This window comes from Plectrocnemia conspersa, unplaced genomic scaffold (assembly GCF_051122295.1).
Source record: "Plectrocnemia conspersa isolate PC_06_02 unplaced genomic scaffold, ASM5112229v1 ptg000006l, whole genome shotgun sequence".
Lineage (NCBI taxonomy): Eukaryota > Metazoa > Arthropoda > Insecta > Trichoptera > Polycentropodidae > Plectrocnemia > Plectrocnemia conspersa.
Window position 1 is genome coordinate 20,849,083 of NW_028277170.1, and position 26,864 is coordinate 20,875,946.

Consider the following 26,864-nt stretch of genomic DNA (forward strand, 5'->3'; position numbering starts at 1 on the left):
AGCAAGAACATAGACTCGCGAAATCTTTCAACACAGACATAAAGAATAAAAAATACTGCGATGCTGTGTTTTTGGATATTTCAAAATCATTTGTTAATGTGCCATCCAGGGCTACTCGATAATCAAGCGACAACTTCTTTATTATTTATTTTTAATACTAAAAACCAGTTATGCCACAAGGAAGCGTTCTGGGAACAGTACTGTATCTGTTATTCACGGTGGACCTACCTGCGAAAGACACTTTTACAGACGATAAACAATCATGGCAACAGACGTAAGTAAGCAAAATACAAGCATGGTTCTGGAAATGGAGGATCAAAACACAGTAACACTTGTCCTTTGGTCTTTAATAGCAAAGCGATTCCAACATCAACCAGTGTATAATATCTAGGGATTCATTTTGACAGAGGTTTGATTTGGAGAACTGTGACTCAAGATTCGTAAGCTTTATTGGTATCATTATAATTATCATTATAAAATAAAATACTTACAAATGATGCCAGTATGGATCAACAGAAAAAATACCAAGTCGGAAGTTAACTGGTAGTTGTGTAAATAAGTTGTGTTTTGCCTTATATAACCTTGTAAATTTGCAGGAAATTCAAAATATTGGTCCGCTGACCACTGTTGATGATTCGGGGAGGAATTAGACACTTTGTTATTGTTATTATTAGACTATAAAAATGTAGCGGTTGATTTAAAATAAATAAATAAAAAAAATCAACGTCATCCTTTTATAGAATGTGTAATCTGAGAATTTTGTTTTTGTATACATTCGGCACCGCTTTTCTTCGAATTTAGCACTGACGCTATAATGAAAAAAATTGGCGGAAATGTATCTGTTTAAGTAAAGTCTACAATTAGTATGCTTTAAGTGCTTGGAACTGTTAATGGATACCATTAATTAAACATACTTTGGGTCTAATTATGTCGCGACGATTATGGATGGATTTAATTTAACACAATTATTTTTTGTAGTGTTTTTTTTAAATTAATAACATAAAAAATGTTATAAATAATTAGTTGATAATATAAAATATTAAAGAATAATTGTAGATAGAAAAATTAAAAATAGAAAAATATATATATTATCAAGAATGAGAAATATTTTAAGTATGATTACAAATAAAATCTACAAAATTAATATATTGCCCCACTTTAATTATTGTGCAACAATATTATATATGCTTGATAAATTAGATAAAACGATGCTGTAAAAATTAAAAAATATGGCAATGCAAATAGTTTTAATAGTTGTATAAACATGATTTATAGATTGGAATGGTTGGATGTTTAAGTATTAATATTTATATATAAATTAGAAATTAATATGTTACCAAAATATTTTATTAAAAATTTAATAGAGACAATATAAGGATAGTTAGGATAAGAAAACGAGTACGGACAGGGGTATAAAGTTGTATAATAATATTCCTTGGACAATCCACAAAAATAAAAATGTAGTGGGTTTTTTTAATGGAATAAAGAAACACCTAAGTGCATTAAAAAAAAGTTTTTATATTCTATTTATATTATATTTTATATATATGTTTCGATTACATTTTTATAGTGTATTAACAATTAGCTATATTGGCTAAATAAATTGATAAAATAAAAAATATTTTAAATTATGTTTTTATAATATACGTTTTTACAATAAAAATAATTTTTCACTACCATTTTTTGCGGTTTTTTAATACAGCGAAACCTTGACTTTTTTAATTCAACTAAAAATACGTATTGCATAATTAATAAATATACAATATTATTAATTTCGGTAGTATGTATTTAACATTTTAATTGCCATTAATCTATTTAAATTTTTCCCATTGAAATGGATTAATGTCATTTGAATTTATTTTATGGTTTTAACAATATTTTAGACTGAGATAACATTTAGGATTAAATATATACATTTTATGAATGTATATAAAATAATTCAGTTTTGTAAACTCCGTTAATTAATCAATTAATTTGCTTGTGAAAAAATCTGGACATAAATACAATATAAAAAAATATATTGGTACAGACTAATTTTTGGTTAGAATTTGCACAAAAATATTGCTTAAAAAATTATAATTTTAAAGAATGTATTTTTTTATAATCAATTTTCTTATTTTAAGTGAATTTATTACTACTGCAAATATTGTTTGGCAAAAGTATTTTTTATCAGTTTTAATTTAATAATAAAATGCTCAGCGCTTCCTACATAAACAATAAAAGGTATACCCAAGATTTGATTGTTGAGAAAAAATTAAAAATTCTTTCTGGTCAGTTGTCCTTCATTTTCTTCCAGTTCTTGGCTTTGATTTATAAGAACCACATTCGTTGAATCGTTTCAAAGCATTTCGCACAGCGTGTCGTGAACATTTCCGATGTATTCATTCAGTAATATGGAACATACGGATCCAATAAAATCATATTCGCTCTTTTTGCTTCACTTAATTCGCGTTTTTTGCCATTTTTGAAATGTTGATATAATATACAAAATACGTTAATAAACTAAAAAAATTAGAACGACAAATAAAGACCGAAATCACGCAACTAAACATAGCGGTCACTTAAGCAAGACTAGACAATTTGACCTGCAATATTTTTTTAAAACTCAAGTGAGCAATTAAGATCGACAAATTCATTTGTATAGTTTTCAGAATTACGGTTAAAACTACCTGCTAAAATATTTCGGTCAGACTCTGCACTTGTAAAGATGTACATACCATTTTAAGGGGTGCTCCATTATTATGGCTAATGTAGGCTTTAGCAATGTTCAAAAACACTACTCCTGTAGTCATTTTTTTGTCATATAAGATATATTTTACAATTCGATGTAGTGAATCTGTGGCGAAATGAGAACATCTGAAGCCAAATTGCTTACCGGGAAAAATATTTGTTTTAAAATGTTTGAGTACTATACTTTGAATTATATTTACGTAGATTTCTTCGCGATAAACTTATGTATCTTTGATGGAAATTGAAATATTTCTTTTGCAATTAAGAAGTCGATAAATAATACTAACTAGTTATTAAGTCGTTATAGGGTTGATTTTGCAAATTAACCTCTGATTTGTTTTTAAATTTTATTTTTTAATTATTTTAAGCTATGCTCTTTGCAATAGCTCTAGCCTTTTCTTTAACGGTATTTTTGGGTTGTGATTTTTTCATTTTTGAGGGTTCACGACTTTGAATTTTTGACATGATACACAGAGGATTGCCCATTGGATTTGAGTAGCTATTTAATTTAAATTAATAATTTATGTAGCTAATTGTTAATACACTTAACATAATATACTCATAACTCAATTTATTTCTTAATCCACGAAGGTGTTTATTTATTCCATTGAGGATACCTTCTACATTTTTATTTCTACGGATTGTCTTAGGAATATTATTATATAAATTTACACAACTGGATGTACTCGTTTTCTTATACCAAACTATCCTTAAATTGTTTCTATTTCTAGTATTAATTCTATGTACATCTTTATTTATTATTAAATACTCTGGTAATCGCAATACTTCTTGAATATCCAACCATTCCAATCTATCAATCATACTTCTACAACTATTAAATTTATTTTTATTTAAAACTACTTTATAATTTTTACAACATCGTTATATCTTATTTATTTAGCATATATAATATTGTTACACCATAATTAAAATGGGGCAATGAAATACTACTGTAGATTATTTTTTGTACTTATACTTTAAATCTCATCCTAGATAATATATATATTTTTCTACCGTTTTTTATATGTAATTACAATGTTTATTTTTTATCTTTAATTACTCCTAAATATTTTATATTATCAACGATTTTTATATTAGAGTTATCTGCAACTATTATAATTATTAAAATATATATATGTATATAAAAATTACAATATATGTCTTCATCTATAAAAATGATTATGTTCATATTGTCTCTCTCTCAGATACCATTTTTTTAAGATTAATTGAGTAGAATAACAGTTATAATTAATCACTTAATTAAAAAAACTCGAAGAATTTGAATTTACAATGTAACGGTTAAAAATAGCTTGGAATGCAAACGGTCTTCGAGAGAGACAACATGAATTTTATATTTTTTTATAAATGAAATTTTGCTAATTTACAGATAGAACAGAAAATCGTAAACGCTTTGGAACGAGTGTTTCGATTAAAAGTTTAATTTAAAAAATTATAGTAGCTGATACTATATTTATTTGACGCAATAAGTACGATAGCCTGATCCGTTGAGATAGTCAGTGTCAAGTTTGAACAAGTTGTTATTTGTCAGCCGGCTTCAAGAGCCGGAAGAGTGAGATCCATATAAAATATGAATAAATAAATAAAATTTTGATTTTTTTTTTGATAAGCGTATTAAAGTATTTTTATTTTACCATTATTGAAAAAATTGTCCTTTGAGCTCAAAATAATATTTTTTCAGTGGGAAGTTTAGTAAGAATAATATTAATAATACTGTCTCCAGTATTTTTGTTATTAATATAAATGAGTAATTAAAAAACTTTTGTCTCACGGTTTGAGAAGCGGTGGCGCAAGGTGGCAACAGGTGTACCGAAGTAGCGGTCATGTCGAGTAGCTTCCTCTTCTTCGCTAGGAACTTCTTCAGTCAGAACTGCGGCAGTTACCGTTGTGTTCGGTCTTGCTTTTGGCGCGTTTGCTGTCATGACCGACTTTACTCGAAAATTAACATAAATTAAATAATAATAAATAAATTTAAAAAATAATCAATGAGGACAATTAATTAGCCAAATTAAATATAAATAAATAAAAATAATTTAACACAAGAAAATGTGAAACGAATCTGAGCGCGAAAATCGGTGAAAACGCTCGAACGCGAATTAAAAATAAATTATTAATAATAATAATAATAATTACAAATAAAATGACGATGTTTAAGAACGGAGTGATGCATCTTAAAAAATTGCACTGGGACGTGTGGAGTTTCAGTTTGTCGATATGGATACTAGTGATAGCGTTGCATAGTTCAAACGGTGAGTAATCTTTAGTATTATAATTATTATATATAGTAAATAAAATGTATTATAATATTAGCGCTAAGAATATATTTAAGAAGTGTGTTTTAAATATAATATATAATAGTTAAAATTTCAATACATAATACGTATCCCGTTACTGTACAGTAAAGTAGTGGTAAGAACGGTTATATAAAAAAAACAACAACATTGGGATCAAATATTAATTGAAAAAGTAACGGAACGAGTCAAATAGATGTAAGAAGAAGTACTAAAAAATACGCTCAGCTATTCTTAGTGTTGTTGTTGTTGATGTTTTTTCATCTTCAACTTCTTATTCACGTCGATTGAATAAATAATCGTCGGAATTGCGCGTTCGAATTCCACGAGGCGCGACGTGCATATTTGGAATCGCTGAGACTCTACAAATCAACCAAAGAGAAAAATAAGAAGACGATAAAGAGAAGGGCCGGCTTTGAAGGGATTCTTTTTACCTGGAATTCGGCTAATGCGGTTGACAAAAAAAACATAACTACGAGCATTTTCAAAGGTGCTCCAAGCGAAAGCGTTACATTTTTAAGCTATTTTATTTTTCTGTATTTAGATCAACGAATATGTAAGATTTATATAAGAAATCGAGAAGTTATGTAATATATTATACTACATGCCATATAAATTAATTAATAAATTAATAGTCTATGACATTTCCTATTAAAATTAAGTTTTAATTTAAATGCATTGAACATAGTTCAATGCATTTAAATCATTCCATATAATTTATAAAAGTGAATTTTTAGTCATTGATTAGTGGTTTTAAAAATACTGATTGTTATATAAGTCTTTGCATTTTAACTGTAGTTAACAGTAGTCGTATCAATGATGCTTTTTAGTGATAAGATATTTTTTGTTGCGATATTTTCAACCCTAAATCAATAATGGGAGTTGAGAAAAAATAATCTCAGTATAGATATATTATGCCTTATGAGTTTAAACTCGGTCATAGTGTAGTTAAAAACATCTCTAATGCAATGGATACCATTAAATTTAGTAAGCTAGAATAAAAAGTCATTAAAGTACGAGAGCTAGCATAAAAGTTCAATGTGTCGCCTACATCAATTTCCAGGCAGTCAAAAAATTAAGCAATAAATTTACAGGGATTTGCAAAAATTAAAATTATTTAATAAGGGTAGATCCAGAAGAATCTGTTGCTATATATGACTCTAATAATAATGAGAGCATATTTTAAGAAAAATATTGAAATTACTACCCTTCTTAATCTATGTACATATTATTATAAAGCATTGTTAAGTAATATTTTTAAGTACATATTGTAATTGTAAAGTAATAATATATAATATTTTAATACACTGCCATTTTTTGTATTGCTATACGAAAGTGTACATATGTATTTATATATTTATATGTAACCAATCTCCTAATTTTGTATGAAGTTATAAGTCTCGATTGACGAGGATTTTTATTTTTGTAACATTTTCACGTCAAAAGCAATAAAATTGTGCTGTTGCCGCGTTCATATTAATACTTTGTATAACAATATTATCACTTATAATAAGTAAGAATCAAATGAAGCATATCTAAACCGAATTTTGATCAATAGGAGAACGCAAAAAACAATTATCCCTTCTCAGAAGTCAAAAATCCACGTCAAAAGCAATAAAATCGTGTCGTCACCGTCGCAGTGGGAACGCTCGTTACCGAGCGTTCCCACTGCAACGGCGCCAACACGATTTTATTGCTTTTGACGTGAATTTTTGCCTTCTGAGAAGTGATAATTGTTTTTTGCGCTCTTCTATTGATCAAAATTCGATTTGGATACATTGTAACCAATCTTTTATATCAGAAAACCGTAGTGAAATCGTTAAGGATTAGTTATCATATTTTTAAAACATAATCCTTGTACCAAACTATGGAACAGTCTGTCTGTACTTCTTCTTCCGCTTATTTTTCACTAAGAGTTGAATTGGCTATGTTCGTATTTTAGACTTGACACAATGAAAGTTATAATACTATAATTAGGTTTAGAGCTTTCATTAGGTCAAGTTAAATTTAGTTAATTCGTGTTGACTAGATTTTTTGAAACTGTTTGAAACTGGCAAATTAAGTTTCAGAGACATTTTAGAACACCATTCAATTTCGCTAGCGCCTATCACTCAAATTATATTTTCGCTAGTAAAAATATATCACTTGTGAAAATGTATTTAAACTTTACAAGTGAAAATATATGCGAGATGCGACGTCTGTTTGTACTTTTCTAATAAAACTTTCAAAACTATAATTATTTTTATAATTTTCATTAAGTTAGGTTTGGGTTTGAACAGAAAATGGACGTTTCGCAACTGTCAAATTTAACTTCATAGACATTTTACAGACATTTTTAAATGATACTTTCGCTACTAGAAATATATATCTACTGAAAAAATGTATTTGGACTGCACTAGTGAAAATATAACTTCACCGAAAAATATACATTCACTGTAAAATTTATAAATTGCAGCTAAAAAATAATGATAGATATGTAAATATAGAAATATATATCTATTGAAAAAAATGTATTTGGACTGCACTAGTGAAAATATAACTTCACTGAAAAATACACATTCACTGTAAAATTTATATATTGCATCTAAAAAATAATGGTAGATATTTAAAAAAATATTTTCGGGATAGATTCGAGACTGTTTTTTTTTATTATTATCTTAGAGGGATAACCTGAGAATTTCTAGTTTCAAATCAGGGACTTCGTTTCAGTATTTTTAATGGGGGGGGGGTAAAAGTTGGCCAGTCGATGGTCGTTTTTTTAATATTTAGATTTTTATTAAGATTCATTGTATTTCATTAAATGGCATACATTTTTCTGGCTAAATTCATGGGGAGGAATACCTTCACCTGCTCCTTGATGTATTGTATGTATTCCGCTTTTTATATATTATATAAAAAGCGTAATGGAGATGAAGTCCAACGTACAAATAGTGGTCCAGTGGCACTCCACAAATAATCATAAATATTAAGAAAACAGAAGCAGAGAGAAGTTTGCCTGGTTTTCAACTAAAATGCAACCGTAGTACGCACCTATAATACAACGACATGAGAACGAAGGACTTTGATACGTACTAGGCGGTCGTCATGGCAACTAAAACGGCCGGAGAGGGATCGCAGATGTTAGTCAAAAGTAGATTTACGTAAAATAAATATATTAAACTTTTAACTGTAATGTTTCAAAAGATTTTTAGTAAAACACTTAAGCATATATTTATTGGATTTGCGTATATTTAACGTCATAATTTTCACAAAATTTTAGCAATTTTTTTTTACTTTTTATTGTAAAAGTCTGACTCAAAGTTTAAAAATTAATTAACCCTGGAATGCATGGTGTTGCACATCTGTAACAATTTATTTAAGCGCTTATAACTCAGTCTGCGTTCAATAAAGCATAGTATTACATATGTGTAACAAACGCCGAGCCATTGTGTTTTCAAATTATTTCGATAGATATCTCTGTACGCGTGATAATGTCATTTAAAAAAAAAACATTGGGTGCAGATATGTCAAATTTTTGGGAACTTCAACATTTGTTTTAATTGATGCTAGTGGATAGAAAACGAAATTAATTAATTTATGTACTTCAAAAAGGTTAGTCTACCATTGTTTATTTATTTTTTATTTCTATTTTTAGTAATAGTTGCATAAAATAAATAAAACAAGCAGATGTACACTGGCTCATATTGACCAAGAAGAACAGATGCAAAATGCTGAAATGCAATGGAATGTCACAAACAATGTGGTGTGGTCTTATATTTTAATAAGAAGAAAAATTGTTTTAAGAATTTCTACTTGTAAATATTTTTTGTATGTTTTTAATTTCAATGTTGCATATTTACAATAAGCATTTTTTTTATAAATATAATCCACAAAAAACAACGTAATTTTAGTATAAAAATATTTTTATTATTGAATTTGGAAAAATCATGCATTTAAGAGTTAAAATCGCCGTCGCGATTTTATTGCCTTTGTCGTGATTTTTTGACTTCTGAGAAGTGATAATTATTTTTGCGCCCTCCAATTGCCCAAAATTCGGTTTGAATATACTTCGATCAATAATCTAATATTAAAATCGGTAAGGATAGCTATCATATGTGTGTTTAAGTTTTTACCGAATAAATACAACACGTTACTTAGCTTTTTGAGATGTGAGGGTTTTTGTATTGCGCCTTTTCTTAACCGCATCTCATCGATGTTGTATGTCATCATCTTGGGCGTAATTTTAACTTTATCTCAGTCGCCATAGTCTTTGATTCGATGTTGTGTTTTATTATTTTTCCGTTTGTTTGTTACTAAGGGAACAATAACTGTATTAATTTTTGAATTGGCGATAAAATGCTTTAATGGAAAAATTACTTTGCAAACCACACTTTTAATTAAAATCATATACACTTCGATGCAAATAACACTTTAGGCAAAATTAAAAAAAAATATATAGAGAAGTACTTGATAAGCTAAATTAAATTTAAACAAAATTCATCATATAACAAAGCAATTTGAAACTTAGTAACAAACAAACAATCTCTTAGTAACAAACAAACGGAAAAATAATAAACACAGAAGATTGAATCATTAACTGCGGCGGCTGAGATAAAGTCAAAATTACGCCTAATATGATGACTCCAACATTGTAAAGATAACCTGTGAATTTCTGGTTTAAATCAAGTACGACGAAATTTAGTATATGGGCAAAAGCTGGCTCTAATATATTGATTTCATTAAGTATTTTATTAAATGACGATTTTTCTGATGAAATTTGAGGTAGGAATGCTCCCAGCTCTCCCACAATTCGCTTTACGCGAAATTTCGCAGAACCTATCTACCGCGCAAATCGAGGTATGACTATATTCTGTAAGATAAATATTCAACAAGGAATAGATTATGAATTTTGTGTTATCATATAATTTTAATACATAAGAGGTAAAAGTATTAATTTTCTTTGAAATCAGAAATAGTTGATTTTAGTGTCATTTTACTTTAACACTCTCAAGATTACGTTGTCGTTTACTTCTCGCTTTAGACTTGATGTTTGATTATGCATTAGAAACTTGGCATATGCGTCTTTTATATTAAAACTACCGTATGTTACCTTATGTTAGATGATAATTTTTTGATGCAATGATGGATGTTTTATTTCTCTTATAATATTATAATATAATAATATTATTTTCTTTAAAGAACTTTCCATTTTTTTAATTACAGCTTCAGCTTATATGAGATTAATTTATGATTAATAATACTGATTAAATGTATTTTTATGTCTGCTTTCCAGTATTAAATTGATTTATTTTCGCAGGCAACGAAATCAGATGCGGCTTTCCAGGGGCCCCAGCGCACTCGACCGTCCAATTATCGGGGCCCCCAATTTCCGGAGCCGTGGCAACCTACACCTGTGAGCGGGGCTTCGAGCTGCTGGGGCCCTCGCGGAGGGTCTGCGCCCCCGACGGTCGCTGGACCCCAGACGGAATACCGTTTTGCGGTGAGTTCAACATATTACCCTAACCGGAAGCCTACCTGGCATGTAATCGATTTTTAATGACATAACACTGTTACTAAACTGTCATTCCGGACACGTGTGCCACATTTAGTTTTGTTTTCTTTTTTACACACTTAACGCGTGCGATCAAACTGCGCAATCGGATGAAACGAGTCGAATGTTAAAAAGGTATATTTGGCGCATTGATGTGCTAAAAGTAAGTCGATTTTGATCGATTTTATAGTAAAAAGCTGTTGATCTGTATGAATAGATTTAATCTAAAATATGTATGATTTTCATTTTACAATTTGTTTCGCTTTACGGCCAACTTTTCTGATACATACATATGGTTTATTATATGAAAAGCTAAATTTAGATTTAGAGAAAGCTTCTCTATGCCCCCATTATCGCGAGTAGAGGGAAATGGGATGAAAGTGTTAATTTAAATAATACAGGGACATGATATAATAATTGTAATATTATTATTAATAGTTATAATATTAATAACAATAATACTAGAATACATAAGGTGCTATTGTTAAATACAGATATCGCGATTAAAAGATTGTATGAATATATTACATATAAATTATAATTAATACCGTAATTTTTTTTTTATAAGTAGGAATTTTTAAATCAAAATACTGACTTTTTCTTTTTTTTATTCTACTGATATTTTTAAATAAAATTTCAGTAAAACCGATTATTTTCAATGCGTACATTTTATTGGATATCAAAGTAGATATATTTTCCTTAACATTTATAACTGAAATTGAATTAATGTTACTTTTAACATGAGGATAAATAAATAAGTATACGAGAATGTGCAATAGCGGTTGATGAATGACGATATTTTGTCAAAGATAATGTTTTCTTAGATTTCATGTTTCATAAAAGCAAAAGTTTACCGCTTGTTTTTTAAAAAATATTTTTTTCGACATTGTAAATTTTTTATATTAAAATATTTCTTTTCAACTTCGTTTTATCTTCATATTATTTTTTGACAAAGTCGTAATGATTTTTATTGGTACTTGTAAAAAACACAATAAAGTATTTTAATAAATATACCTGAATATAAAAATGATTGTTTAAACCATTGTTCCCCAAATATTTTTGTGCCATGCCCCACCGAAGTTTTTCTAAAAGTCGTATCCCCATATACGATACATTTATAATATTAAATAATATAAAATTAAGTTGTTTAATAAATAAAGCCATATATGTTATGGGTTTTTTGTTATAAATTAAACAAAAACAGTACATAAAATTTAAAAACATATAATTTAAATTTAGTACAAATATTGTCAACTGAAAAAATTGATTGTATTGATTGTTTTTTTCTTAAAAAAATCAATAAATAAATAGCTGCAATTGTTAAATATAAATAATGTTGATTAAGAGAGTATTTTCAATAGATTTTTTCATAGAAAGAAATCATTCAAGAGTTGATCAAAATTTGTTACTTTCAATGCATAAAATTGTCAGTGCACCCTATTTAATCTTAGTTTTTGAAAATACCTTTTTGCAGAACTAAGAAACAGCCGCAAGATTGTTTCACAGTGGAGAAGGCCATCTGATTTTTTTCTTTTATATATTTTATTAAATGTCTGAGCTTTTCTGTGAATATGTTTGATTGTTCCTTGCTCAGATTCTTAAAATCTGGTATTGAATTAGGTCCAGATGGCTCATTGTTTATTGAAATTTTTATGGCATATTCTACCACAGACTATAATATGTGATGACCAGTTTCAAGTTGCTTCTCATTTATTAGGGCTTCTCTATGGTCCCCAAATAATGATTTTATATTTATTTATTTAGAATAAATTAGGACCATATCGCAATGCGTCACGATGGTCAAAAACAATAATTGCTTAATCACTCAAATAATTTGAGAACAACCGAGTTAAATCATCCGAACAACCGAGGTTCAAAATTTTCTTTTATTAATAATACATTTTTTTTCACTCAAACTAAGTAATATTTGTCCATTTGCGTTCACAGGAGTGACAATTTATTTTTATTTAGTCCTAATACTTTTGTTGTAAATTTCATATTACTTTGCATTTTTGATTCATTTAAATTTCTTTGGCTTATTTTTTTTATACGGTGAATATTATTTGTTCATTACTTCTAAGGCTTGCACTACACTCTCTGGAAGTTGTCCGAACCGAAGTTCAACTAAGGTCGGCTGAGGTCGCTGACTTCCGAGTAGTGGCCACACTGCCACAAATTTCATATGTAGTCCGGACGGCAGCTGCTGTCACGTACAACTGGCATATTTGTGCGCGATCGAAAAATGTGCCAAATAATCGCAATTTTTAAATTGTCATATTATTAAAATTACGCTACTGATAATTATAAACATTTATGTGGGCACTCACCAATAAAATATCAGTGAAAACTTTTCGGTCGTAAATATTAAATTTACGGAAAATCATTGTCGGCTTTTGCGAAATGCCATAAGGCATAAAAATTATACTTCAGAATACGTACACCACATCTGTGACTATCCTAGAATTTGTTGCCATCGATATTTATATAAACCGATCTAGGAAAATACATAAGGATATTCGAAACGATTTTTTTTAACAAAATCAAGTACCACTAATTATTTAATTTTTTATGAAAAAAATATAATAACGATATCTGTTTGAATAATATACTATCAAAAATATAAATAATCCCTTTTGGTGCCCTAAAATATTCAAAGATGTCAGTAAGAGTCTGTTGAAATCTCCGATAAGCATGTTGTATTATAACTTGATCACGTTACCACGATGCAGCGCTCGACATGCGTGTTAACCATAGAACGCATACTGAAATTGATCCGAGATACTCGTTCTATCTTAGTTTGCGAAGCACCATATCATTATCTCTCTCACTCTCGTAACTTAACACGCGAGAGAGCGAACGGGGAAGTATCTCACCGCTCGCGCTTGAAAGGGCAGCTCCGACTTCGGTCCCTTTGACTCGGAAAATAATGCCGACAGTGTTCTGAATTACTCCCACACATTTTTTACGACTCATTTGAACTGCTCAAAATCTTTGTTTTTTGAGCATGTATCTTATGATAATGTGGACCAATTCGATTAGCTTGATGTAATCAGCAAAGCCCAGATGATTCTGCCGTTCAACACACGCGACAATAAGACTTTCGCATCAAACTGCTAATTTAGCGAGACGGCCATTAAGAATCGTCGTATTGTAGAGCCCCTTTGTATTATTTTCTCGTTCTTTCTCGGTCCATCTCAGACTCGTGAAAGCAACGCTCGTCACGCCAGAGATGGCATCCGTTTTGCAAAATCGTGACAAATCAATTATTACTCTCGTAGTCCTGAGTTCGGAGGTTGGCCACCGCTGACTTATCTTTCTCCAAGAAAAATACAAACTTTCCATCTGCCAGTCGAAGCCGACAGAGAAATAATATCGGAGAGATGTTAACGAACTTTTACGGTTTACCGATTTCGGCGGCCTAAGAACAAAACACTAATAATAATCGACCGACCAGTTATGCTATCTGCGTTATACCTTTTTTCATTCCTATTCCGAGTTATGATTCATCGTCGAATTATCGTAATTAGAAAGTCAAATTTCAGCGTAAAAAATAACCATTATCGGATTACGAAATTAAAACGTCGATTCGATTTTTTTCCGTCGATACAACAGAAACGGTAGATCTAGAAGAATTTTCTCTGTGTAACGGTGCAAATAATCATATCGTTTTAAAATAAATACACGTTGCGCTGAGCTTCCAAAGTGTTGACGAGTGTGAAAGGTTAACGTTTAAAAACTATATAATAGAGCTATCATTATGCTTTAAATCAAGTCGCAAACGCAAGCAGCTCAATAAGATAATAAAGTAATTTAATTCTGAAAATAATACACACACTAACTGCCATATTTTTTTTAATACGGTTACACGTACTATAATTATTTTAAAGATGTATTGAATAATATGTCTGATCAGCTTAAGTAACATTTTTTTCAATTAAATTTTTAGTATGTTTTTTTTAAAGCTAGTAATAAATAAATAGTATATTTAAAACACTTAATTTGTAATAAATAGATAAAATTAAAAATAAATTGATTTTTAATAAATAGATTAGATTTAAAATAAATTAAATATGTAGAGTAAAAAAATATAAAATATATTATTTTGAAATGTAGAAATTTCGTTACAGTAGTGTATTTTTTCTATTGGGGTATAAAAATACAGTATATACGATAATAGATTTTTTTACTAAAAGTCGTTATCATCACAATATTTTTTTATGGTTCTTTCTTATCTGAATGAAACATATTGAAAACAAAAAACCATGAACCATAGTTTCTATATTCCCGTTTCGCAGCTCTCGATCATTCCCGGGATCCCGGGTCTCGTAATATGTTGATAAAAAGATTTTATGTTTGTTTTTTATAAACATTTTATTTCAATTTAATTATTATTATAAATTAAATATCTATTGAAAAAAAAATACTATTTCTAAATAAAAATACAGATTTAATAAATTCTTATTATTAAATTTTTTTAAAAAAAAAATTATTTGATTGAAATATATTGTATTTACATATTTACAATCAATCTATTATATAATTTCTTAACAAAAAATAAAAATTAAATGCACAGAGTAAAATAATTTTACTTAGATAAATTTTAAAAATAACGAAATTTTAAAATTTACATCTAATTGCCGGCTTCTCGATTTTATACATATATTTCCAGCAATTGAATCTGTTCCAGCTAATGTCGGTTTTATGGTCAACAGGGAAGCGAATAATGTTTGTAAAATAGTTTGCTACTCTGTAGATTCATAAGCCTTTATTTATTTTTTATTATTAAAAATTTTTTTTTCGTTGTGTGTCATTCCTGACTCATTGTCAAACACTCTGTAATATCAATATCATTATCTGAATCTACAATAATTTCGTTCATTGTGCTTTCATTTGTAATTACAGTTGAAGGATATAATCTCTTCATCGTTGTTTCTCCATATGATTCACCTTTGGTTCAACTTTTAAAATATAATGTATTATTTCATTTTAAATTTGCGTTAAAAATATAAATTTTTTCTTCAATTTTATATTGTAATTCGTGAAACATTTCTTTTCCCAGAGAAGTATTTATTGCAAAAATCTGTTTCATTAAAAATTGAATAATTACCTCAGCATGTAAAATATTGGTATCTTTTCTACTTAAAGCTATCGGTTTTAATACGTGTAGAGTACGCTCGGGATAAGGATGCCGGTTTGTTATTGTGTGCGTGTACATGTATATGAGAGGGAGAAGCGATGTAGCGTGTACTTTTAAGGACAGTCGCTGATTCGTCAACGCTGGTATTCGTCATTAAAGTGCAGTGTGGCACAGAAGTTCGATCTTCTCTAGTGATTTATTTTAAATAATTTTGTGTTGATATTGGTTTAACCCAAATATGCCCAATGTCCCATGGGTAGGTCACTAAACTCGTGCTACTGTTTTTTATTTATGAATGAAATTTCTTGGGCATATCTGGGTTAATTGATATCAAGGCTTCAAATATACACTGTAAGTTATTCATTCTCTTACCCGTGGATTAAAATATTTTAATTATTTTTCCATTAATCCGTACGTTGTTAGTTTTTTTACACTATTCTCTGTAAGGCTTAAAAAAGTTATTATTCCTAACGTTGCGCAAATGATAATTTTTTAATTTATTCAATGGATTCTAATGATTTAATAGAGTCGTCGAACCATTAAGCAATCTTCGAATAATTTCTTTCCCCATTTTATATCTTTTTGCTTTTGAAGAATAGCTAAAGACTTCATTGTTTTTTTGACTAGTGAAAGATTTTGAATTTTGCAAATATTTAATTAATGACATCAATGTCTGGTTTCTTCGATTATATAATATATTTTTAATTTTCTGTTGAAATTTCCAACTTAGCTCAGATGTATGTATGTTAAATAAACATATATTTTCTTTTAAAATAAAAAAATTAAATATTCTGAGCGAAATTGTTTTGAGCCACACAATAACAAACCGGAGCGTACTCTAATATTTCGTTTAAAATATAAATATTTTCATCGTTCCATAATATCTCTAATTTAATATCAATTAAAGACATTTTTGTGCACCTCTGAAGGGTTAAAAATCACTCACTCATTTTTTCATGTGAACTCCACTTTGTTTTAATGTCTAATAATAACATTAGCTCTATAAACAAATCTAATTTGAAGTATTATATTTTTGGCAGAATCTTTTCCAAATAATTTTATAATTTTTCGTGTCTTTTTAATAACTTTTTCATTTTAGTCTCATAAATTGCTAGAGTTGTCATTTTCAACCCACCCATTCGAAAAGTATGCTTTTTTGCTTTGACCCGAACATTTATTTTTAACTGCGTCCGTAAGACAAAATATTTGGACGAAACTATTTTATTTGTACTCTTCCAAAATTATTGTGAATTTCCGGGTCAGATACCCTCAATCTTAAATAAAACAAGATATTCTCAAAAGCATACAAGAATCACAGATTTTCTTCATGAATGCAAAAAATGATAATTTGTATTGTAAATATTTTTAAATATTTCAAAAAAATATTTTTTTTATTCATCTGTTTTTTCTCCCCAGAAATAATGTATATAAACCGATAAATTTTAAACATACATGTAAATCAAATGTGTATAAAAGAATGATATAAATATCAGTGATATGAAAATTATTTAAATTATTTTCTCAGATAGTTGCTAAGCATCTGGACCGACACAACATTGCATTCATAATGGCTATGCTAAAATAGTATATAATAAGCCTTATAGACATAATGTATTACATCGGTTGTGATGGGATAATAAAAATTAAATGCAAAAGGGTTTCAATGCACAATTCACATAAATAGTTAAATACATCAGCCGTGTCGTAAACTCGCATTTAATTCCTATGTAAAATCTAAAAGGCCAAATATCTACCAACTCGTAAAACAGCAATAACATTAATCAGCAGTATCCGCGTATATAAATAGCGAATCGTAAAACTATATCCTAAGTACAAATTGACTATACATACAATTATAATATAATATTTTAACAGTGCAAGACGGCTGCCTGTAAGCATAAGATTTACTCATAAATTCAGTTTTATAGCGAAGTAACATTGCACTATGAATACTAGCTCGTAAAACGGCCTCACGATATACTTAAAGATACATTATTACTTATGATTATTAGCGGGTAGATCGCACATAAATTTCCTTTATTCGAATATGTAATAGGATATTAAATTAAAAATCTTTATTACACCTAGAAGATCGAAATTCTTTACTTATAGTTCCGATTGATTGGCCTAAACCTAGATTAGAATTTTCAGTAGTCGTAAAAATCATACAAATAATTATTTAAAATACATAAATAAAGTAAAAGTTTCTCATATCATCATTATTAGATATAGGTTTTATGAAATATATGCCTCAATTATTTTTACGGACTTTAAGTTATTCATGTTTCATGCAAAAGCAAAGATAAAGTTAATGTTAGGCAGTCTACAGATCGTCAGATTTGATTGCACAACTGCTCATCAAATCTGCAATTAAATTAATTTGATAAATAATACTCAATACATTTTTAACTATAATAAGTATGAATTTTTATTCTAAATGAAAAATTCAGATAAAAATTTAGCTGGATTATAAAGAAAGTGCAGTCAATTTCGAATTCCCTCGACAAATTCCAATTCTTTACGGAAGTGTGCTTGCTATAACCATGTCACACAATTTCATTTTCAAGGTCGTTGATGCCGCAAAATATTCCTAACATCTTGGCGGATATATTCTAGATAGGTATAATAGATATAATTTAGCCAGTACATTGCAGATACTCGCAACAGATCATTCAAAATGCTCGGTTTTATCTTAAAAAATCCGCGCTTCTTTAGGAATACTTTAGTATTAAGCACTTTTTATGATGCTCTAATCCGCAGCATACTAGAAACTAGCTCTTAGCTTATTTAGATACCAAGCGTAATGAGTCAATGTAATTAATTGAAGCAGGAAAAAGTACAGCGTAAATTCCATCCATATTTATTCTTGAAGGAATACGGGTATTATCCGTTCTTGTTTCCCAGTGCTTTTAATTTGGGAGCGCTAGGATACGTTTCTTTGTCAACGCGCAGAAGTGTTTATATAATTAAACACTTCTGGAAATTGCTCAAACAATACTTCGGTGCTCGAGCAGCTCAAAGTGGTTATAGTTCTCGGTCGCGTCCACTGTTCTTGCCTGTAAAGTCTAGAACTAGAGCACTTGCCGACTCTTCTCTGGCAAAGGCCGTTGATCTGCTCAATACTGTGCCTAAAGATATTGACATTTTCTCGTGCACATATGGGGTTTTGGTTCAATTCGTGTGGGACAATGCACACCTGTTGAGATGATGTCTGTTCTTTTATCTTGTTTTCGTGTTTTTACTTATATGTGTATGTGTGTGTGTATGAATTTGTATGTATTTTAAAATTGTAATATATTTTATAGTTTTGGTAATCGTGATGCATTAGGTCATGATGAACATAATTTTAATAAATAAATAAATATGCTCCATAGGGTTTAGGTTGAGTGACTGTGTAGGCCAATCTAAAAGCTTCAAATCCTTTGACGCAAACTAACCTCTGCTTTTTAGCGAAGTATAGTATTGATCGTTTTCTTTCTGTAATCGAATGATAGCGTTGTCTGTGCTTAACAACGAAATATAAATGTCACTATTCATATAACCCTCACAACTGTACAGGTTTCCTACTGCTGCTGCCATGCAACCCCAGACCTCAACGCTTCCGCCACTATATTTGACTTTGGGCTATCAGCTAGAAAATTTTTTCTGACCAATGTATGATTATTTTATAAATTTATTACATTTAAAATTTTTGAATGAATTAAGTTTTTAATATATTTTTTTTATTTTTAAATGTCCGATCTCGGTGTTTTTGGGCGCACTAACCTTCGACTTTTCTTTATTTCTGAAAGTCACGGAATGTGTCGGGCTTTACAACCCAACAGTTTCACATTGTAAAACTTTCTTCTTAAATAATGGATTGCAGAAACTTCAGCAGCCATATTTGAAGATATTTTTTAGAGACTCGCTTATCAAAATTCGATTTTCTTAGGCATTTCAAAGTATTTTGAACAGCGTGTCGTGAACAATTATTGTCTTTACTAATTTCCGATATATTCAGTCAGTAAATTTTAATATACGAATGCAATAAAATTATGTGCGCTCTTAATTTGCGTTTTTTAAATGTTTATATAATATTAAAAATAAATTATTAAATAAATAAATTATAACGACGTACTCACGCAATTGAACATAACTGTCACATAAGCTAGACTAAACAATTTGACCTGCAATATCAAGTGAGTTGATTTTTACTTTACATTTCGTCGAAACTGTCTCTCAACATTCTCATGAGTAGAAAGCTTTTCGTGATACACATTTTTTTAGTTCTATAATATTATTAAATTTATTATTTACGCACGTATAAATTTTACGAACGTTTTTCTCTTCACTTTGCGTGTGTCGTTGACAAATCTTATCTGTGTCTGTAGTCTTCTATTAAACAAGGCGATGCTTCCAATGAAGTACTTTTTATAGCTCTTTGTTACGCTTTTCAGCTCACAAATTGATTAATAAACTTTATAGGTAGGACATAAAATAATTATTATCTCTCACGACGAGTTTCCCCAGATAAATATATAATATAGATGTATAAATATTTTGTGCTGATTTATTGATTAAGTAACAATATACATACATATGAAAAAATATAGTTTTAGAATTTGATTAGAAACGTACAAAAATATAAAATTAAAAATTGCAGAAAAAGTTGTAAAATTGTATTTATCATTTTTCATCAAAACTGCATTTTTTATATAAACTCAAAATATATCGTCGTTGGTATATATTATAAGTAAACAAAATTAAAGGGAAAAATCGTTTTTTAATGAGACTTTTAATGAGAATTTTTACTGTATTACAAATTAAATCTTGGTGCAATATTTGACACTGCTCTTTAACATTTTTTAGCGATGAACGATATTGGGATTTAATATGTGTTAAAGCTGAAAAAGTAATTAAACATAAATATATGGTGTTGAATGGCAGATTGTGAGAGATTCAGTTTTAGTTCTGATCCAGAATTCAGGCAAAGGCTTTTCTGGAAAATCTAGTTTTAAGTTTGAGTCACTCGAAAGCTTAGCAAATTTCTCTTGAGGTTTATATGACAGGTGATCAATCTCACTCAAGCCAATCAAAAATGGTTTTTGAATTCAAGATTTTTGAAACAATATTTGATATAAAATATTGACGAAACTGTGTTTCAAGCGCTTTTAAGTGACATATAATCATTTTTGCGATAAAAGTTTTACAATGATTTTTCTCGATTAAAAAATTATCGATACTGGAAAACATTTCGAACGAATCTTTTTTTATCCTACTTTTCCAAACGTTGATCTTTTTAATGAAACTTTCAATTTTATCATTCAAAGTAAATATATCGCAATTGTTTCTTTGAAGAGACAAGTTGAGATCGTTTAATTTCTCAAAAATATCTGACAGATAAAGCAGCTTGGATAGCCATTGGTGATTTTGAAAAAAAGCAGCAAGATCAAATTTTTGCTTGGTTAAAAATATTTCGATTTCGTTCTTTAATAACAATAATCTTTTTAAACTTTGACCTTTTGATATCCATCTTACTTCTGCATCTAATAATAAATTTGTATAGTAGGAATCCGTATTCTTACAGAGATTAGAAAATAAGCGGCTGTTAAGGGCATGGCTCTTAATACAATTTATAATCTTATAATATAATTTGAAGCACATCGTTAAATTTTGGTGCTAGTTTATTTGCTGCCTCCCGATGAATAAGGCAGTGAGTCAAAGTTATATGATCATAATGAGCAGCTTGAAAATATGATTTATTAATAATAAAAAATATGAAAATATGTCTTATTGCTTTGGCGAAATACTGTAAAACAATTTTAAATCGGTTATAGTGAAAATTGGTTTAAGTAACTAATGATAAGTTTTTTTTTTATATTTTTGATAAACAGTGTACTTATTATATAACTGTATTTGCTGTTCATATCTGGATTATTTCTTATGCTATAGCTCCGATCGTCATTCACAGAAAGCACTAGACAAGTTTCACGATATTGTACATACTGGTGAAACTAGAAAGTTAATCAATACCCAGTCTCATGTAACTGGTCGCACTATTCGTGAACAACCCACATTTCTTCTTGTACGCAGTACCGTTTCACATAGGATATAATAATATGTACATCTCACTCCCATTGCAATTGTGACTGCTGAGATATAAATTCTAACACCATGATATTTCATTGAATAGTTTTCACCTAGTTAATGATTACGATAACATAATTCCAGTGTCTCTTGAATAAAAATATTTTTTTTAATAATAGAGCTGCCGATAAAATGCAAAAATAAATATTTCTAGTTATTTCGGTTAAATTTTATAGAATTTAGTTCAATACCCCTTAATTTATTTTTTAATACAGTACTCTTTTTTTGACATCCACTTATCCTATAGCCTAATATTTCTTTAATATTGACATTGTTCATAAAGTAAATCAATCGTTATACACTTTTCATGACGATTTCATTTTTTATTACTTCATATTGACATAAAAACATTTTTTTGCATAATGTTAAAAAATCCCTTACACTTCGCGTTTTTTATGAATGTTCCAAATTCAAGTTTTATTATATATGGAGATGATTTAAAATTATTTAATTGCATTTTATGTAGTGTAGACTATTTCTCTCTACAGAGTGATTTAGATTATCTATGAAAATGCACATACGTCAACCGTCCGCTGTTTAGTGTCAGAAAGTGTCATACCTATCATTTTTGCGATCCTAGAAATGATTTTGCTCTAAAAAAATTGCAATAAATGTTCAGTTATTCGCGTCATCTATGACACACAGCATTTTTAATTTGGGATTTATAATTTGGAATCCCTGAATATCCAAGTTTTTTTTTAAAATATATTTACATATATCTAACTTTGGAAAAATTTCTAAAAAACAATTAATAATATATCTCACATATGTCTATTCAGTAACATAGCAAAGTATGAATAGATATTAATTGAAAGTTGATTTACATATTGTTTCTTCAATTTATTAGAACTGATTCTTAATTATATGATATATGGAAAATTTTCGTCTCCATTGTGCGTACTATTGTTTCCGAAGAGCTACCTCATTATGATTATATGCTCGTTCAAAACGTTAATGAATCACGCACGTATATATCGATTTATAAAGGATGGAGAGAGAGAGAGATGTAGATTACTATTTTGCAACAATGAGCAAAAAGACCATATAATACTTTCTTGTTTGTTTCACACAAATCACCTTGGCACTGGGAAGAGAATCGCCTCAACAATGAATCATTATAATTGCCGTTCAATATTGGAAAGAAAATGTTTTCTAAAAAAAGGCAATTAAAATCAGGAAAGAATCTAAGAATTCAATCTGAATTTGCTTTGAAAATATTATATAAATTAGTTGAATTTTAATTTATAAAAATATTAGAACATGCACTGGTTGTGTATATTTTACTCGAGACGTTGCCACACAAAATTATCCATGAGAGAAGCATTTATATCTCAAATGAATTCTTGTCACGTAAAGCGACTCTCATTGTCAAGGCAATTTAAAGTAAATAAACAGATTATTTAAATATGCTAGCTAGGATGACTGCTTCAATCGCATATATTTACATACAACTAACCGCCTTTCACTATATATATATATATATTATAAAAAAATACGGACCTTTGAATTTTATATCATATATTTACATAAAAGCGTTTAACTCGATATGGCATGATCTGATTTAAAAACTAAACCCCTAATTATCTGCTAAGCTAAAAGTAATAGCTGTATTGTTTCACTAAATAATGAACACTAGATGCCGCGTAATATTCCAGCAGAAATTTTATCGATTGATATCATAAAATATAAAATACTCTGATGATACAGCTATTTTAACCAGTGCTTACTGTTTTAAGACAATCGCATATAAATTACAGATATTTTATGAAAATTTTGCGAGGTGGGAAATTAAAACGGAAGCAATTATTTTCATCTTTGCCACCATCTCTTCTAAATGAAGAGGGCAGTAACCTAAACTTGAAAATAAGCGCTAAATACTTAAATTTAATGCACATATTAAGGCTTTCTGCCATTGCGTTATTACTAGATAGTTCGCTTACTACAAAAAATAAAATCTTTTTAATTAATCAGTACATATAGAAATAATATTTTTTATTGCAATCTTAAAATAAATAAATTAAAACATATTAATTTATATTACTTACCCATGATTTGTTTTTTATCGTGCCACAAAAAAAAAGTTATTTTGCTCTCTCTTACGTAATCGGTAAAATGTAATCATTAAAAAGTGAAATCTTATAATATTATATATATTTTATGCATACGCCTATATAATTTAAATAATTAAAAATAATGTATATGGCTACATGCAACTGCAAACTTTAAATTTATATCAAGAAGCAAAACTTTTTATCGTAACTATGATGAAATTTTTTGATAAGATCAATGTTTCGTTCTAAAAATGAGCTCTAGTTAGATCTTGACATTGCGCTCAAGCAACGGTGTCGCGTGGAGAGAATCGGCCGTTGATCTATGGCGAATCGATGCTAATTGTCCGAAGAGCAGTGGCGACCAACATTTTTTCACTAGAAGCTTACTGTGGCGGAACGGGAGCGCAATTTGTCGTATCTCGGTCGATATTTTGAGCGTGACTGTACCCTATGGGAAGATTGATCATCATAACATTGCCAATTGTTTAGATGATTACTTCCTATTATATCTTATCTTCACTCAATAACTGCTTTTTAATGTTTATAAAATACAGAGAATATATCAAAATGATGATTCAAATGAACTTCTTATTTATTTTTTTATATAATAAAAATGTACAATTCTTAAATGCAATGTTTCAATAATATGTTCGATATTTCGGCAGTGATACTACTGCCATGTTCACGAAACTCAGTTGCGAGTCCTTTTCCATGAGGATGTAAGAACGCTTTTTAAGTTGTATGATAAAATAAGAAGCATTGAACCAAATGGAAAGAACAAAATTTATAGTAAATCAGGAATATATCAATTTTTTGTGGGTATTATGACTAAAAATGTATTGATTATTACAAACCATAGAATTTTACATTGAAAAATAGAACATACAAATGCGATGAAAAATTAACTAATTACAATTTTGAGGAAATAAAATTAAAAACTTATATATTAGATCTTATAGAGAATTAATTGAAATTAGCAATGTATAAAAAAACGCGAAAGCAATTTTAATATTTTTTTACCAATTTTAAAACAAGCTAAATTATTTTTTTTACAAAATTCACACAAATATAAATACATTTAAACATAATTAAAATTGACATTATTTATTTATTTATTTAGATTAAATTAAGACCATTGTGATCTTAACGGTTTACCCCAATGCGCCACGATGGTTGAAAACAATGGCGGTTCTTATACGTATTTTGATACGCATTTTTTACACATTTTTGAATTTATAATAGATAATTATAATTGTTACCTTTTGTTTTCCGTTAACAATGCTTAAAAAATACTGGTAATGTCAAATTAGGAAGGCATTTTTTTCGTTGTCTTAGCAAGTGCATAATGGCGAGCATCAAACTCAACACGTGCGCGCGACCTTTTTTTGATTCTATTCATAAAAAGCAATATCGAGGATATTTAAAATTAGAAGCTTGTAAATAAAACACTTTTATAACATCTTAACATAATTTTTTTAACGTAATTTCATCTTTATTTTTAATAAATTCTTGTATTCTGCCAGGCATCGATAAATACAGATTTATATTTATTTTAAGATCGATCTACTCTTTCCACACTCCCATGATATGTTTTTTTCAGCTCGGCTAAATTTTTTAATCGTTTTTTTCTTAATTGTTGTTTAATAATTGCCTATAAATTTTCAATTGGGTGCAGGTATTGTAACTCATGCGATTCTCAATTGAATTGTGTAATCTATAGATAGAAGATTAGTTTAGTGAAAGTTTGAATGTAAGAACTATAATTGGACTCACAGAACTTACAAAATGGGTTCAGCAGTATGTTGGGAAAGTTATTTAAAGATTGGAATAAAGGCGTTTTATACAATCAATTAAAATATTTTTGCATTCATGGTACCCTGGACGAAATTTACAGAGCCCAATCTATAAGCTGTCGTGAACCCCCAGATCATCACATAGGGTGAGTGCTTGATGAATCGATTAATACATAAGGGATGAAATCTTTCACTTTTTCTACGGCGCACTGTCACTTACCATCTGCTCCAAAAAGATTAAATTTGAATTTATCGGAGAAAGCCACTCTTCTCCAATCTTCGGCGGTCCAATGGCGATGAGCTTTTGCCCATTCAAGGCGATTCTATTTCATTTTTTGAAGTAGATTGCAATTCTGTTTGTATTTCAACAGTAGCGTGTGTGTGTTTCACTTTATGTTTCGTTGAAAAATGGGCTTTTCTGTTACAATTCTGCAGCTGTATCTTTAATCTGATCTTGTGACTAATTTTACTTGACTTTGAAGTATTTTGAATGCTGATTTTTTGTCATATATAACATTATAACATTCACCATCGTTGCTTGACGATGTTATGCAGCACACATAAGCGTTTATTGATCGTGTAGAGATACTAAAGAGAGTTAGATTTTATATTTTCATTACTATGAATAAATTTAAAATTGCTGAGTCAATAGCTTGCAAATAATTTTAATGATAATGTTATAAAAATATCACTCTTTATAAGGTGCGTTTATAATTAGCTTAAAGCGAACCATGATATCTGAAAGATGTGCTCCGAAAGAGCCTTGACCCGTGACTTTCCCGGAGGTCGAGTCTCACGCTTTGAGAATGCCTGGCCTATCTCCACAGTAAACCCATGTGGATGCAGTCTTGAACTTGTGGTGCAGTCTCGTTCGCAACTCGGACAGGTTCTCTCGACCGGAATGTCGCCGACAAGTGGGTCGCTATTCGCTCACAAAACGAATCAATGAACGAGACCTTACGGTAAATTGAAAACACAACGATGACGTCAGGAAAAGCGAGATAAAAAATCTGACAAAAACGGCCTTCGAATCAGCGGACAAAAAGCACATCGTGACTGCGTCGACCCCGTGACAATTTTTTGCCATTCCGAAAACATTTGGAGCAATTCATTGCCTATGAAGAAGTCAATAATGAGCCTTAGCTTTTAATTTCCATGGAGACTTCTGCCTCAATTTAGACCCTTAAC

General features: G+C 29.2%; 1 protein-coding gene across 2 annotated transcripts in view; it reads left to right on the forward strand.

The window, feature by feature from the left end:
- Window positions 1–4,614: 4,614 nt before the first annotated feature.
- Window positions 4,615–26,864, forward strand: part of LOC148234492 (sushi, von Willebrand factor type A, EGF and pentraxin domain-containing protein 1) — a 78,084-nt gene continuing 55,834 nt past the window's right edge. The window contains exons 1-2 of one of the 2 annotated variants that reach the window (XM_088187952.1): window positions 4,615–4,997; window positions 10,336–10,518. In XM_088187952.1, coding sequence (XP_088044078.1) covers window positions 4,889–4,997; window positions 10,336–10,518 — 292 coding nt within the window. In that variant the 5' untranslated portion in view covers window positions 4,615–4,888. The remainder of the gene's footprint in view (window positions 4,998–10,335; window positions 10,519–26,864) is intronic. The other variant, XM_088187953.1, reaches the window with a different exon arrangement.